Source organism: Scylla paramamosain, chromosome 24 (assembly GCF_035594125.1).
Source record: "Scylla paramamosain isolate STU-SP2022 chromosome 24, ASM3559412v1, whole genome shotgun sequence".
NCBI classification, from domain to species: domain Eukaryota; kingdom Metazoa; phylum Arthropoda; class Malacostraca; order Decapoda; family Portunidae; genus Scylla; species Scylla paramamosain.
The window spans coordinates 73877-90448 of NC_087174.1; the positions used below are offsets into that span (position 1 = coordinate 73877).

Genomic DNA, 16572 nt, shown 5'->3' on the forward strand with positions numbered 1-16572 from the left:
ATAACAACAGCAGGCATTACAGAATTAATTGTACACATTATCATCATTATTCTCCCAGACATGTACATACAATATGCACCTGTGGGGCTTCATGTTCTCTTCCCCATTGAGAAAAAAAACCCATTCATGGGTTTTTTTTATGAAATTTGTACCACTAGAGTGAGTGAAAATTTACTAAGATGCAAGAAAAAATGAAAAGAAACAAAATAATAATAATAATAAATAATAATAATAATAATAATAATAATAATAATAATAATAATAATAATAATAATAATAATCATAACAACAACAATAATAACAATAATAATAAAGAAAAATTAGAGTTGAAATTATCCTAAATCAAATAAGTCTGGCATTTAAAATAAAATATCAATGTTACTTTTTCTTATGCTGAAAATTACAATTAATATTGTTGATGAAGGAATAAGTAAGTGTGTGTGTGTGTGTGTATTGGCATGTGTGGAGTCATTCTTCACTTGTAATTGTCACTAGAAGATTTTATCAACCTAAGCCACAGTTATTCATATTAAGCCTTTTTTCTTCTTGTACTCTTCAAGATTTAGAGATCTCTTGGGAGCTGCACTCACTGAACTCCCATTTGTTGCACTCCCCAGGTTTTGTCTGGGACCAACAGGAGCTGAGGCTGGAAAAGGTACACTGAAATTACTGAGTGTTGGTGAACAGAACTAGAGACAGTGCAGATAGAGAGGACTAGGAACTGAGCTGAGGCAGTGACATAAAGAGGAATAGAGACGGTGCAGATGGAGATGAAGAGGACTAGGGACTGAGCAAAAGATATAAGGAGGATTGGAGACTGTACAGAGTGATAAAGAGAATTATAGGCAGTGTACAAGAAGGGGATATGGCAACATGAGGAATAAAATCAATCTTACAGACAGACACAATGCAAAAACACTGATTTCTTGAACTTGAACTCCTAACCCTCTTAGGCTATACAGGACAGAAAAGCAAGCATCAGTTACCATTACCAGGAATCGTCACATCCAAGTCGATCTTGACATCAAAATCATGAGCAGCGAATAGATCTTCAGCTTGTATTCTCTTCCGCTCTTCGTCTTTCTTCTTCTCTTCATCCTGCTTCTTTCTGTTAAGCTCTTCTTCCTGAAAAAAAAGAAAGAAAACACAAAATGTCACTCTTATTATTCATTAGTGACTAAGTTAGTATACTGAGGGAGCCAACAACAGCTCAAAAAGAAAGATTTTGGTGTGCTATTTAGTAAAACTCCTTCAATCATCAAATGAACAAGATAGTTTAACACATGACACAAAGATGCCCATTCACCCACTTGTCTGTTAGGATGTCTTTGCTGACTCTGAGTTTGTACTACCTATAACTCATCAATCAAAAATTGTTAACCGTATAAGAATACAAAGATCACACCACACCCTACATTTCTTCTCTTCTCTTCCTTTTGCTTCATTTTCCATCTTTCCTGACTGAATTCATATTATCTCTGGCTTATCAATCCAAAAATGTTAACCATATAAAAATGCAAAGGCCATACTACACCCTACCTTTTTTCTCTTCTCTTCTTCTTGTTTCATTTTCCGTTCCATCTCCACCTTGATAAGCATCTCCGAGGACTGGATGTCAGGTTCCTTGGTACGGGTGACCATGGTGGGCCGAGTCGACCGCCGGGTGAACGGATCGTCAATTTTTGTTCCTTTCTTCGCTTCAATCTCCGCCTGAAGGAATGCAGAAAAAAAATGTCATGAGGTGAAAAGTCATTACAAGAAAAGCATACAAAATATCATCTTGTTTTCCATCTGGGGACACAAAAAATGTGTTCTCTACCTACAGAGATACAGAAAAATATCAGTTTGCTTTCTACTGTGATCCACAAAGAACGCCCCTTGTTTTCTGCTTAAAATCACAATGCGTTTCTGTTGGAAGAGATATACCACAAGTAAACATCACCTTGTTTGTTTTTCCTTCATAGCATTGCAAATATTGTACGAGTAATTCTCTTCTCTCTCTATCTCATCTTATTCTACATTTACACTGGAGAAAACCAGTTGAGAGAAGATCAAGGGGAAGACAGAGAGAGATATGGAGGGTAAGAACTGTGGTAGAACTGCAAAGGATGGGAGTCAAAGAGGAAGACTCAAGGGAAAGAAACAACTGGAGAAGAGCAGTACATGGTGCTCTAGGGAAACAGCAAAGGTAAAACAGTAAATGACATGGAAAACTTACCAAAATTGCCTTCTCTGCTTTCTCTACATTATTTTTTCGGTTGCGTTCGTTGATGTAGGAGATGGCAGCTATGGTCTGAGTCCTGCGCTTGTCAAGGCTGTTCGCTTTCTCATCAAGGTCTGCAATTTTCTCCGTCAGCTTCTCCACAGACTGTGAATAAGGATAGGTAGTTATTTTAAGTGGACAGATGTAACGTGTTTTAGTTATGGTGGTGGTGGCAGTGGTGGTGGTAGTAGTGGTGATAAAAGCAGTAGTATATGACCACAGTTTTGCAAAGTTTCATAGTTTTATCAGTCATTATTACAAAAATAAATTAAAATAAGAAATATTTACTCCATAAAAGGAAGAAAGAAGAGAAAGAAAGAAAGAAACAAGGAAAAAGAAAGATGGAAATGGAAAAAGAGGAAAAACAAACAAGACAGGAAGAAAGAGAGAAATGAGTAAAATAAGAGAAAAGAAGGAACAGAGAAAACAATTACATAAACAAAATCATGATGACATAACAACTTCAGCACATCCACCCAGCACCTGTGTCTGTCTCACTGATGAAATACTGAAGGTACTTGCCTCATCATCACCCTTCTGAGCAGCAATGTCCTTCTCCTTCATAAGTAACGTTTTGGCCACAGCAAAGTTGGTCGGGTTGTGGTTGAACCGAGCCTTCTCTTCCACCATCTGCAGAGAGAGAGAGAGAGAGAGAGAGAGAGAGAGAGAGAGAGAGAGAGAGAGAGAGAGAGAGAGAGAGAATTATGTACTAGCAAAACCACAGTAACAAACTTGTACAGTGTTGATATGTGATCATATCTGTGAGCAAAATGGTCATTATGATAAGTGATGTATTTATTACTGAAAGGACTGTTTCTCCTCTAGCTTGAGAGATTATTGGGTTGAAAAAAGATTCTTATACACAAAGAAATGTCAAAAGCTGTTCCATCAACTTTCAACACCTCAGCAAATATATAATTTTTCTTTTTTCTTTATAATCTTTTACTATTGTTAGATGAAAAATTGTCTTGTCACAATAAACTTTCAATATCTCAATAACTATACATTTCCTCTTGTTATTATGTGAAAAAATTGTCTTTTAACACTGCCAGCTCACCAAATATACAGATTTTTCTTGCTTTTTTTTCAATGTTTCTCCTGAATTGTGACACTAACAACCTCATATGGTACCTTGTCGATGTCTTCACTGCTGAACTGATAGTAGAGAAGATCGTGGATGTCCTTCTGCTTCTGATCCACGTGTATCATGGAGGGCAGCTCTGTGCCATGAGCCGCACAGTCCTCCACCCACTTGTTGTACTCTGACTCTTGGAACGGACTGTTGCTCACAAACTCCAGCCGGAACACTCTCTCGTGTGACCCATGTCTGGCAGAGGGTGGGTAGGTTAGGCAAGGCCATGGGGGAGACCTGACAGTCATAATGTAGAAAAGATATTGATTCATTACAGCATGGCAACTTACTTCAGCCTCAGTCCTTTATTTGTTCTTGTGTTGCCCAACTGGTAGATCTTTGCTGTTTCACACACAGCTGTTATTTCTGCAACCTGGAGAAGATAAAGATTCCTGGTCATGAAAATGTTCTTATGTAGCATGATCTTAAAGGAGGAGAGTCAAGACAAGGCACACAACATTCACTCTTTTACAAAGATTAATATGAACTATGAAAATATCAGCATAAAACAGGAGAAAGACAAGAAAGGAGTGGCTGGCGATGATATACAAAGGAACCTTGCACTGAAGAGAACTAGAGGCAGTAAGAGGAACAGTAACAGGTGACAGGTATAGAGAAACCACAAGACAGGAATGGTTGGCAAGAATAGAGAGGCCCTTTCTGGAGGTGATAACTAACAGGCGACAGGTACACAAGGGGCACAAATATTCTACAACACACACCCTATACACAGGCCGCCCCTGATTGCTGCCAATGCCTATCCTGACAAAGCAGCCGATGATGGCCTTGGAGAATATTGGCAGGTGGACAAAACGCTCCATCTTGTGGCGAGAGAGTCTGATCTTCTCCAAGTCCTCTCGACACGTGACAAACTTCGGTCTGGATTCTCTTGAGCGGTGGCTGTCTTTAGACCTGAAGGCAGAAACGGTGAGTGTGAACAAGACACAGAACTGCTTGGATTCACTCGTCTCTCATGGACGTCCTCTTAGGAACACAATTCAGGTATACATAGATGACAATAGATATTTCAGATGTGCCTCATGTATTTTCATAACAGCCCAACAAGAGTAGTATGAGTATTATTTTCTGCTCAGATCTTTTTTTTCTCTTAATTACAAATATGTGTAATGATGAGAGGTGATAGTGAAAGTATCTATTTTTCATGCTCAGTCTGCACCCTGCTCCCTTGTTCCTTCCTTCTCCCTTAGCCATGCAAGGAGTGAGTTTGCCACATGACCTGTCATCTCAGTAAGGGCATCACTACCAACACTAACACTCCACACCACTCACGCACTCACTCACTTAGCTCAACGTAAAATGCAACGCAAGTAGAGTCTCGTGGTACTTTGCATTTCCACTTCATAGTACAAAGTTAAGGTAGGTAAGTTTATGGTAGCAATATTTAAAGGGGGATACAACTAGTGTGCCCAAAACACAACACAAGCGGTCCTGTGGTACTTTGTATTTTTATTTCATACCCAATAAAAAGTTAGGATAGGCAGGTGTTTTGAAATTATGATAATGACATTTTAGAGGAAAGACTTATGTGTCTGTAAGGGGAAGGTATTAATGATTTCACTGCTTAGGAGGGAAAAGTTAAGTGTTTTAATAAAGTTATGACAGTGAGAATTTAAATTTAAAAAAATACTGGTGTTCCCATAACAGGAGGTAGTAAAGGCTTCTTGAATCCTAGAGAGAATGTATAAAGACAGGAGTAAATAAAGAGCATTGATAAGTCACTGTATGAAGACCAATATGATCTATTTATGCTTGTATCCATGTAAGTACTTCTGAGGAAACGACAGATAAGACTTCCAACACCAAGCTGAAGGCTTTGGCAGTCACTCCCGGCTCACTGGTGGCAAGGTGGAGACCTGTGTGCTGAGTGTCCTTTCTGGGAGTCACGGGTCTGGCCCTCACTGCTCCCTCTCACGGCTACCTTTTGTTTAGACCAGTTTCTCAGTATCTTAAAACTTCAGAGCATTCAAGCCTGACATGCCTTCAGCTAACAAACTCTATGTTGTGTCTACAAACAATATGCCAGTAGAGATAGTGTGCTGTTCCTGATATACACCATATATTGTGTGAAATTCATCCTGTTATTGGCAAAAAGACAGATCACATGAAGATCAGCCACCCCAAATAAGAACACAAGAACTCCCTGTTTCAGAGGCAATTTCTTCCAATGCAACTTTATCAAGCTTGAACACATCACATCTTGTCTTACCCTGACTGGATAAGGATCTTGCCTACATAGCCCTTGTCATGTTCCTTAGAGCACTTAAATATTCTATTAGATACTCTTTGGCTGTTTTATGTGAAGTTATTTATGGACAGACAGAAATACAGATACATATAGACAGTAGAATGTAGTAGAAAGAGGAAACACAAGATAAATAAAAAATAAGAAAACTCATATCCCTCCTATTAACTTGTTCACTGAGGTAGTGTAGATATGTATGTAGGTAGCCTAACCTGACCTGACCCGTCTTGACCAACCTCCAAGAATACCTGGCATGGCTGATCTTCAGGTAACCCAGAACACAAACATGACAAAGACACAACACAAGGCACACTTTGTTAAAGAAACTGCAAGCACTCTTTGAACAACATCACCAACAAGTGTTAAGTCTCCACCCAGCACAAAAACACACACACTCACACACATACACACACCAGCAAACACACACACATACACACACGCACACATCTTTCTTCACTACCTGTCAGTTCTGGTCTTCTTAGGTGACACATTGCTGTCACTTGAATCACTAAAACATGAAGAAGAAGAAGAGGAGGGAGAAGCACAAGAAGAAGTGGAAGAAGGCAATTTTTTTGACTCGATCTTCTTGGTCGTCTTAGTATTGCTTTCTTTCCCATGGCTCTTTGGAAGCTTTGCAGCAAATCTTCCCCTGCTGGGTTTGGCAGTGGCCTCCTCCACACAGGGGCTGCAGCAGTGGTACTTTGATACCTCAGTGGCACTCCACCTCACACTTAACTATCACCTAACACTAGCTGACATGCTCTTGACACAACAGACTTCATACTATAGGGGTTGTGCTTCACGTAATATTCAACAGACAGGGACCCTCTTCTGAAACACTTTTTTTTCTGTCAGACTTTTCTCAGAGGCCACAGAAATTATTAGTCTGCTTCTTATTGAGTGCTTTTTTTCATTTAGTGAAGCAAAATCCATGTTCACCTTTGATTAAGGCTGCAAAAATAGCTTTGAAAACTCCAATGATTTCCACTACAATTTTAAAAAAGATACACAAACCTGATTAGACTATCACTAAAGTCATGGAATAAAAATAAACAAGCTAATAACTTCAAATAAAACCTCTAATAACTTCCACTAAAGGTCATGAAGGCTCACAACTCTTGCCAACCTATCTCTGGAATCATAAAAACCAATAACTTCTACAGGGGAAGATAAGACTGCTGGCCTCCCTCTCCTGCTGGCTTATATTTCATACCTATTCCCTGCCAGTATGAAATATCCATTAAGTCTCTGGTCAGAACTGAATTTGAAACTGGGATCCATTTCATTGTAAAGATGTACACAAAAGACTGATGGGACTGACAGGATAATTTATGGTACAGCTTTCCTAATCAATACAAGATACCATTATGAAATACCCATTGTCTTCCTAGCCAGCACTGAATTTGAATGTAGGACCCACTTGATTATAAAGCTGTGGGCAAGAATAGAACTAATGCGATAACTTATGCTACAGCTTTCCGAATCAACACAAGACAAGGTGACACAAAGCCTTACCTGCCCGAGTCACTGTCACCATCTGAGGAGGAAGACGAGGAGGAGGAGGAGGATCTTCTTTTGGCAGATTTGTCAGATTTAGTTGACTTGTCGCTCTCTGATCCACTGTCGTCTGAGCTGTACACGTCTGATGCCTGAAATCAATGTAAATGTGTCAGAAAAGCACTTAGAACACAAAATTGCTTATGGTGTAGATTTATAAAAGGTGTGTTGCATCAGTTAGTTGATCAATTAGTGAATGGATGGGTTTTCACTGATTAATACATCCCAAAGTTACTTCCTTTCCTCTAATTACTGCTTGCTTCCTAACTATGTACAGCCTCCTATTGGATCTCATGCCAATTTGTAAGTGTTAAGAGTCTTGCCATACTAACTCCAGCCTTCCTGCTCATAATTCTAACCTCTTCCTTCTTCACTCCAACCTTCCTCCTAACTCTCACAGTATCAGTTGTACAAAAACAAACTCTAGTAACATATAGAAAAGTTTACCTTCAGTTTTTTACTCTTTCCATCTTCTACATTTGAATCAGAGTCCATTGATTTCTCCCGTTCCTCTTTCCTCCTCCTCTTCTCTTCCGCCTCACGTTCCTTCTTCTGTCTCTCCTCTTCCGCTGAAATAGGAAAGAATAATTTTGTCATATCTTTTGTTGTTCTCCACTGACCTTCTCATTTGCCTCTCACACACACACTCCTGCTCTCTCTCTCTCTCTCTCTCTCTCTCTCTAAACTGACATAAAATCACACCAACCTAAGCTGACAAAAGATACAGTCTCTTATTACAAGGTGGCAACCTCATTCACCTTTCTGTATTTTGTTGACCCTCTTGGCCTTCAGCGCTGCAAACTTGTCATTCCGCCCAGCTCGCTCCTCTAACGTCTTGGTTCGGTTTGTTAGCACGGGCTGCCTCTTCTCCTGGGAAATACAGTGATGATTATAAGTGGGAGTTGTTATTCATTTACAATAAGACACTATGGGAAGCTTACATACAGACAGAGATACAAGGAATGAGAGGAACTAAATGCATGTTTTGTTTGAGCTCTTTTGTAATTTGCAAGGCTGTGTAAGAGTGTGCTGGATTATAAGAAGTAGTAACTATAAGTAGCAGTTGTTACCAATATAATAAAAAGTAATAAGTATATTTTTACAGTTCTTTGTAATTTAAAAGGTTGTATAATAACATTTTTGAGTATGAGAAGGCAGACTCACATAAACAATGGATACAAATACCAAAAATGTTTAAAAATCTAACCTTAGGCTTATCTCCTTCCTTTTCTTTCCTCTTCTTCTGTTCCTTTTTCTTGGCCAGCTTCAGTTTCTTCTCAATTTCAAAGCGCGTCCTCATGACTTCTCTCTTCTCTATCCTGTTGTAAATCTCCTGTTCTCGCTCCTTCTCCGTCATCTGTTCGAGTCGCGCCCGGTCCTCCTCATCTCCTATCATGTTCTCGTCTAGGCCATCATCAAATTCCTCATTCAGATCAACCTCCGAGTCGCTGCTATTTGTGTCCGAGACTTCACCTACAGAGCAACCACTGAATTATGGGAAGTGCTCTATTTGAATATGTAAGAGAGAAGTGGAGATTAATAGGATGCAATTTACCTGCACAGCTTTTGGAAATACTGGGAAAGACACAAGAGAAATTATGGGATGTGCTTCATTTGAATGTGTAGAAAAGAGGTGGGGAATATCAAGAAACAATATATCCGTGTAGCTTTTGGAAATACCAGGAAAGAAATAGAACAGAGAAATTATGGTAAGTGTCATTTGAATGTGCAAGAAAGAGACAGAAAAAGTGAGGAATGCAATGTACCTGTGCAACATCTGGAAATTCATGGGAAAAAGAAAAACAAACAAAGGCAGCATCCAGAAACTACTTCAGGTTGGATAAGACATGAAATCCCATTGGAATTCATAAAAAAAAGAGGTAGAAAATGTTCAGAATGCAAAATATCTATGCATGGCTGGTGGTGGTGATGATGATGATAATTGTGTTGTGATGATGATGATGACAGCAGTAGTGATAGTGGCAGTGATAATGGTAATGGTGGTGGTGTTAGTGGTGCTGCTAGCATTGATGACACACACACACACACACACACACACACACACACACACACACACACACACACACACACACACACACACACACTTCCTATGTACATTTTCAGTTTGTCAACTGCCTAAATAATAAACCGTTTATTATTATTATTATTAACACACACACACACACACACACCTTCCTCTGGCTCGGACGCACTGGCCCGTGCTGCTCTGGTGCCTTCCGAGTCGCTGTCTTGGGAAGTGCCAGTGGTCTTGCCTTTGTTCTTGGTGGCTGTCTTTGTCTGAGGGCAAAATATTCACTCTTAGGTCACTTCTCATGCATCCTTAGCAAATATTTAAGGTCATCTCTATCTAATTGTGTGTGTTTTCATATTTCTTTCTCCTTCCTATTTTTCTTATTAGGTACATAAATAGATAAATAAATCCCATAAGGCATATCATCCTCCTTTTCTTGCTCCTCAACAAGTACATATAAATATAACACATAGCAGAACTTAAGATTTTTTTCTCATAGTGGCAATGAGCATAACAACAATGCATTGATAACAAAAAATACTCTCAAGACCCTTCTGAAATTTTGGATAATCCTTTTTATGACTATAGTCTTTAGGAACTAGCACTTTTAATGGCCCTTTTCTCAAGTAAAATGATATAAAGATACACAAAAAATCAGAGAAAAAAAAAGGGAGGAAAGAAGCTCACCATCTTTTTCTTTTTCCCCCTGGAGGCGCCCCAGTCTGAGTCCGAGTCACTGGTCTCTGAGTCACTGTCCGTGGCCACCTTGGAGCGAACAGCGGATGGCTTCTGCCTCGGAGACGACCCGCCAGATGACTCACTGTTGGACCGCTTCTTCTTCTTCTTGGCCAGCGCCAGTAATTCCTGCAGACAGACAGGTGGTGGTCAGGTACGGTTAGGATGTCAGTTCTTGCTGGTGATGTGTTGTGAAACTTTGTACAGTAGAGAAGAAGGAAGGTGAAATGTTGGGTGACTGTAGTGTATTCTGATGGCTGTGACACTGGTTGAGTTGTGGCTATGGTAGTAATACAGTGAGCTCTTGATAAAATGAACTTTGTCATATGAAGGAGGCTGTAAGGTCTTGTTGGTGTGTTGTGAAACTTTGTACAGTAGAGTAAGTGAAGGAAGGTGACTGTGCAGTGTCAGTAGTGTATTCTGATGGTTGTGACACTAGTTGAGTTGTGGTCATGATAAATAAGTCCTCAATATAATTCATTCTTTCAGCCTATAATGATAATAAGCTCTTAATATAACGACATAAGTGATATTAATGAACTGAATTAACTTAAGCCTAACCTAACCAAGCCCTCACATAGAAATACTTATGTTATTTCAATACTATGCAACTGAGGTTTCACTAAAAGGTCTAACATTAGCTTGTCTGTAATTTAAAGGTAACCAGCTGGAATCTTTCTGCAATATATGAATAAATGACTAAATCTTTTCCAATCCTGTGTTGGCTTTCAGTGCCGTGACTTTCTGAATACCAAGAACAGAGGCAGGGACAAAACTGGACAAGGTTTCAGACAGCTGTGGTGTGTGCCATCTTGATCCATCTTGAGTGCCTTAATGAATGAAAACTAATAAAGGAGGGAAGAAAGATTAACTCATAAAAGGGTCTTCTCTGTATTATGGTCATCATACTCGGATTTAAATATGTTAACAGATTGTTCACAACCTCATCCAGCGGATTATTCCAGGTATTTAAAAACTATTCTATTGACAAATTAACATCCCTTGGTCATTCTGCATCTATCACTCCAAATTGACCTAGCTTCATACACTGGTAAACATCCAATTAGTCATACTTGTACATATAATAAGGTAACACTGCTTGCACATCAGATGAGAGTACTGATGTTATCTCTGGGCCAACCTCCCTTTGCCCACCAATGCCTGGATACTGGGGGAGGGACACCAGCTTATGTCACGGCAGATAACTAAGCCATCACTCTCACCTCCATCACTCCTCACCTTCGTTATACATCAAATTCCTTGCCCATGGAACAGCGTCCTTTCATTCTGAGTATTCTCAACCCTGTATATATATATATATATATATATATATATATATATATATATATATATATATATATATATATATATATATATATATATACATATATATATATATATATATATATATATATATATATATATATATATATATATGGTAAATTTATAGTTTAAGCCAATGTCCCCAATCTCTACCCACGGCCCACGGCGTTATTATTAATTTCCGACAAGTAGTGTAATCATTAGAAATGATGTGAATAGTGAGAAGAACAAAATGAGGTAGATTATTATCACGTAGTGTGTAATGGCTTAAACTATAATAAAACCCTAACCTAACCTAACCTAACCTAACAACTGAAGTTCAGGCAACAATACACCATTTATGTTTACCTGTGGACTTAGAAAAAGTTGAGAGCGCTGTGCATTCCCAGGCCTATTGTGGCGTTATTATTAATTTCCGACAAGCAGTGTAATCATTAGAAATGATGTGAATAGTCAGAAGAACAAAATGAGGTAGGTTATTACCACGTAGTGTGTAATGGCTTAAACTATAATAAAACCATATATATATATATATATATATATATATATATATATATATATATATATATATATATATATATATATATACCAGAAATTTATTATAATGCCACTAGCAATTTTTGAAAGCTTATCCGTACTGTCCCAGACTACTGCCCAGAGCATCACACCACCCCGCTTGACATTAAATTGTCAATTGTCTACTGAGTGCTGCTTTCATTACTCATACATGAATGTCACGCTGCAGAGAGTGATCTCAGTGTGCCAACAACAAATGTCACACTTTCTTTTGTTGGCCACGGGCCAAGAAAAAATATACTTGATTAATTCAGCCAATTATAGCAATTTATTTCATTAGAGAAGGAGATGCAACCTGAATATGAATCAGTCTGAGGAAGATGAGGAAGAGGAAAAACAATTGTCCCTCAACTTGAAATGAGCAAGTAATTTATTTTCCAGCCCACCTTCACCTCGAGCAGAAGTCAAACTGTACTAGAATGACCTGCATCCAGAAACCTAACTTAATATACTGTATGAGAGCAAATAACTCGAGTCAATGTGTCAAGCCAGGTTAGGTTAGGTTACTGCGCCGCTGCTCCCATCTCCCTGAGCCATCACTCATGAGTCAAACAACACCACTACACCTCTCATGCATACAGTACCAACACCAGTAATTACCGAGTCGATGTCCGAGCCTGATCCAGATCCGCTCTGGCCTTCTTCATCGCTGTCGGAGTCAATGAGCGGCTTGGCCTTCCTCTTGTTCATGGCGGCGGTGCTCCCTCTCTATCTCACTCCTCTGGGGTGGGCAGTGGCAGCAGCAGCAGGAAGGGGTAAATGGGGCGTCAGAGGAAGACAGACACACACGACACTCGCTCACAGGCCACCTCTCAGCTTCCCTCCACTCGCTGCCTGACTCTGAACAACAACAAACATCAACAACGAGGACCACGGATGGCACGATGGTTCCTTCCAGATTTCTCACTGCGTTATTTCAGACATGAATGTATTACTGAAATGTTAGTTGTAATTATGTTATTTTAACCGTTTTTTAATATTATAAATGGTTATGATTATCAATTAAAAATAATGACCCTTCATTATTCCTTCTTACTCACCTGGTTGGGCTTACCTGACATTCTTACCTGGTGGGCTTCCCAGACCTCAACCAACCCAGGAGGAGGTCCATATATTCTAGGTAGATGTGTCCCGGAACCGCTACATCCTGCAGGTGCTAACTGAGCACGATGGAAGAGCCTCGAGAGAAGGGTGGGACGCTTAAGGAACCAAATGCGACTGCAAACAATGAAATAATTGGAATATAACAAATTAAAGGCAACTATGAGAACAGTGAAATAGTTATGTGATAAAACACGACATGACTGCAAATAATACAACAATGACCATCAAGGCCCTAAAAAGAAATATGCAAAAGTGGAGCGACAAGTGGCTTCAGTACAGACAAGTGCAAGACCATGCATATTGGGCACCAAAATCAGCAGACTGGCTACAGGAATAACGGAGTTGTACTCTGCAAAACAACATAGGAGAAAGACCTATGGATAATAATCTATAGTGACAAAGTCATCTGGCCACGTTGCGAAGGTAACTGCCGAGGCAAATAGTCGCTTGGGGATAATTAAGAGGAATTTCAACACTAAGTAGGAACATTCAGGTGCCACTGTATCTTTCTCTGGTCCGCACAATCCTGGACTATGGTGTCCAATCCTGTTTTTTCACACCTGTGCGCGACATCCAGACCCTGGAGAAGGTGCAGCGAAAGGCGACAAAGCTTGTCCCAGAACTGTCCCAGATGCCATACGGGGAGAGATGCTGCCGCGTGGGACTTCAAGACGCTGCAGGACAGGCGAACCAGAAGGGATATGATTCAGGTGTTCAAGATGGTGCATTTTTTTATATTTTTTATGTAGGAAGGACACTGGCCAAGGGCAACAAAAATCCAATAAAAAATATGCCCACTGAAATGCCGGTCCCATAAAAGGGTCAAAGCAGTGGTCAAAAATTGATGAATAAGTGTCTTGAAACCTCCCTCTTGAAGGAATTCAAGTCATAGGAAGGTGGAAATACAGAAGCAGCCAGGGAGTTCCAGAGTTTACCAGAGAAAGGGATGAATGATTGAGAATACTGGTTAATTCTTGCGTTAGAGAGGTGGACAGAATAGGGGTGAGAGAAAGAAGAAAGTCTTGTGCAGCGAGGCCGCGGAAGGAGGGGAGGCATGCAGTTAGCAAGATCAGAAGAGCAGTTAGCATGAAAATAGCGGTAGAAGACAGCTAGATATGCAACATTGCGGCGGTGAGAGAGAGGCTGAAGACAGTCAGTTAGAGGAGAGGAGTTGATGAGACGAAAAGCTCTTGATTCCACCCTGTCTAGAAGAGCAGTATGAGTGGAACCCCCCCAGACATGTGAAGCATACTCCATACATGGACGGATAAGGCCCTTGTACAGAGTTAGCAGCTGGGGGGGGGGGGATGAGAAAAACTGGCGGAGACGTCTCAGAACACCTAACTTCATAGAAGCTGTTTTAGCTAGAGATGAGATGTGAAGTTTCCAGTTCAGATTATAAGTAAAGGACAGACCGAGGATGTTCAGTGCAGAAGAGGGGGACAGTTGAGTGTCATTGAAGAAGAGGGGATAGTTGTCTGGAAGGTTGTGTCGAGTTGATAGATGGAGGAATTGAGTTTTTGAGGCACTGAACAATACCAAGTTTGCTCTGCCCCAATCAGAAATTTTAGAAGGATCAGAAGTCAAGCGTTCTGTGGCTTCCCTGCGTGATATGTTTACCTCCTGAAGGGTTGGACGTCTATGAAAAGACGTGGAAAAGTGCAGGGTGGTATCATCAGCATAGGAGTGGATAGGACAAGAAGTTTGGTTTAGAAGATCATTAATGAATAATAAGAAGAGAGTGGGTGACAGGACAGAACTCTGAGGAAGACCACTGTTAATAGATTTAAGAGAAGAACAGTGACCGTCTACCACAGCAGCAATAGAACGGTCAGAAAGGAAACTTGAGATGAAGTTACAGAGAGAAGGATAGAAACCGTAGGAGGGTAGTTTGGAAATCAAAGCTTTGTGCCAGACTCTATCAAAAGCTTTTGATATGTCCAAGGCAACAGCAAAAGTTTCACCAAAATCTCTAAAAGAGGATGACCAAGATTCAGTAAGGAAAGCCAGAAGATCACCAGTAGAGCGGCCTTGACGGAACCCATACTGGCGATTAGATAGAAGGTTGTGAAGTGATAGATGTTTAAGAATCTTCCTGTTGAGGATAGATTCAAAAACTTTAGATAGGCAGGAAATTAAAACAATAGGACGGTAGTTTGAGGGATTAGAACGGTCACCCTTTTTAGGAACAGGTTGAATGTAGGCAAACTTCCAGCAAGAAGGAAAGGTAGATGTTGACAGACAGAGCTGAAAGAGTTTGACTAGGCAAGGTGCAAGCACGGAGGCACAGTTTCGGAGAACAATAGCTAGGGACCCCATCAGAACCATAAGCCTTCCGAGGGTTTAGGCCAGCGAGGGCATGGAAAACATCATTGCGAAGAATTTTAATACGTGGCATGAAGTAGTCAGAGGGTGGAGGAGAGGGAGGAACAGGCCCAGAATCCTCCAAGGTAGAGTTTTTAGCAAAGGTTTGAGAGTGTAGTGACCGCGCCATCAATAGCCACATTCAAAGCACGATATGGCAGGCACAAGGGACTTGAACAGTAATTGGCACACAGTTTTAGAGGTGGGGATCACGACAAGAAGCCTACTTTTCATTTCCCACTATCTCTCGATTAGGTAACCACATAGTAAATAAAACAATTGTAAGATAATATAATGCTTATGTAATACAAGTGCAACTTTAAATAATCCAACAATAAATATTTAATTAATAAAAGCCAACTAACAATAATATAATACTTATGTAATAAAATAAATGAAATTTTAAATAATGGAATTATAGTTATGTAATGAATCAGATATATTAATTGTTTCTTTTATTCCTAAACAGGAATGAAAAAAAAGAGAAAAAATAAATAAACCATTGTAATATTTATAAAGATCAAGATTGGAGAGAGTGAGATAGAGATGCAAGATAGCAAGGAAGGTGTACCTGTGGAATGAAAATGGAAGCAAATAGAGGAAGAGGTGCATGAGAATGACAGACAGGAATGGATTGCAAGTTGTGGGCGACAAGAATGGGTGGGAGGAATCAAAATGAGCGTGAATGGGTGGTAACAAGAGGAGGCAGAGTGGGAGCTGAATGGGATGAGAAAATGGAAGAATGAGATAGACAAAGAAGTGAAATGTGTGGGACAGAATGAATGGAAGAATGAAATGGAAAGAAAGAAGATCCTGGAATAGTACAAGGAGAAAGGGGCCCCGAGGTATGAAAGGTGGTATGATGGAAGCCTGGGCGGTGATCTTCTCTTCCGAGGGAGGGCACAGTTTATGGATGTGAATGCAAGGAGTTACAGGTGGTCTGAGTCCCGCAGCAAAGTGTGCCAGATGTGTGACATGGGAGAGGATGAGATGGAGGAATATGTGGTGCTGGAGTGTGTGAAGTATGCCAAAGACAGAAATGAGATGATGCAAGTGATACTGACTGATTTACGGCATGATAGGAATGAAAGAGTGGAGAAGACGGGAAAGGGAATGATGGTGTTGTTGCTGGGACTGTGTAGAGAGGTGATTAAAAGGATGATTGAGGCGGTGAAAGAGTTTCTGGAGAGAATGTGGCGTGCTAGATGTAGGAACAATTAGGA

The 16572-nt window shown here is 40.1% G+C and overlaps 1 protein-coding gene across 4 annotated transcripts; it reads right to left on the reverse strand.

Annotated features, from left to right (window-relative positions):
- Positions 1-434: 434 nt before the first annotated feature.
- Positions 435-12759, reverse strand: LOC135112528 (RNA polymerase-associated protein RTF1 homolog). 4 transcript variants are annotated; one of them, XM_064026947.1, is made up of 16 exons: positions 12482-12759; positions 9935-10111; positions 9408-9513; positions 8423-8688; positions 7974-8085; positions 7663-7784; positions 7174-7307; positions 6119-6343; positions 4118-4307; positions 3686-3768; positions 3395-3590; positions 2786-2893; positions 2219-2368; positions 1540-1710; positions 993-1125; positions 435-646 (listed from the first exon to the last, which is right to left on the reverse strand). In XM_064026947.1, exons 1-16 carry the CDS (start codon positions 12569-12571, stop codon positions 525-527), a joined length of 2385 nt encoding a protein of 794 aa, XP_063883017.1. In that variant the 5' UTR covers positions 12572-12759; the 3' UTR covers positions 435-524. The 4 variants fall into 4 exon arrangements, with proteins under 4 accessions (XP_063883017.1, XP_063883016.1, XP_063883018.1 ...); XM_064026946.1 differs by having other exon boundaries at positions 987-1125; XM_064026948.1 differs by lacking the exon at positions 6119-6343 and having other exon boundaries at positions 987-1125.
- Between the last annotated feature and the right edge of the window lie 3813 nt (positions 12760-16572).

Excerpts from the sequence above, each read along its gene's own strand:
- LOC135112528 (XM_064026946.1), bottom strand. The coding sequence starts at position 12,571 with ATGAACAAGAGGAAGGCCAAGCCGCTCATTGACTCCGACAGCGATGAA. Across the intron at positions 6,344-7,173 it reads GGTGACAGTGACTCGGGCAG|CCCCTGTGTGGAGGAGGCCA; the intron begins GTAAGGCTTTGT and ends CCACTGCTGCAG. Across the intron at positions 1,126-1,539 it reads AAGAAGAGAAGAGAAAAAAG|GAAGAAGAGCTTAACAGAAA; the intron begins GTAGGGTGTAGT and ends CTTTTTTTTCAG.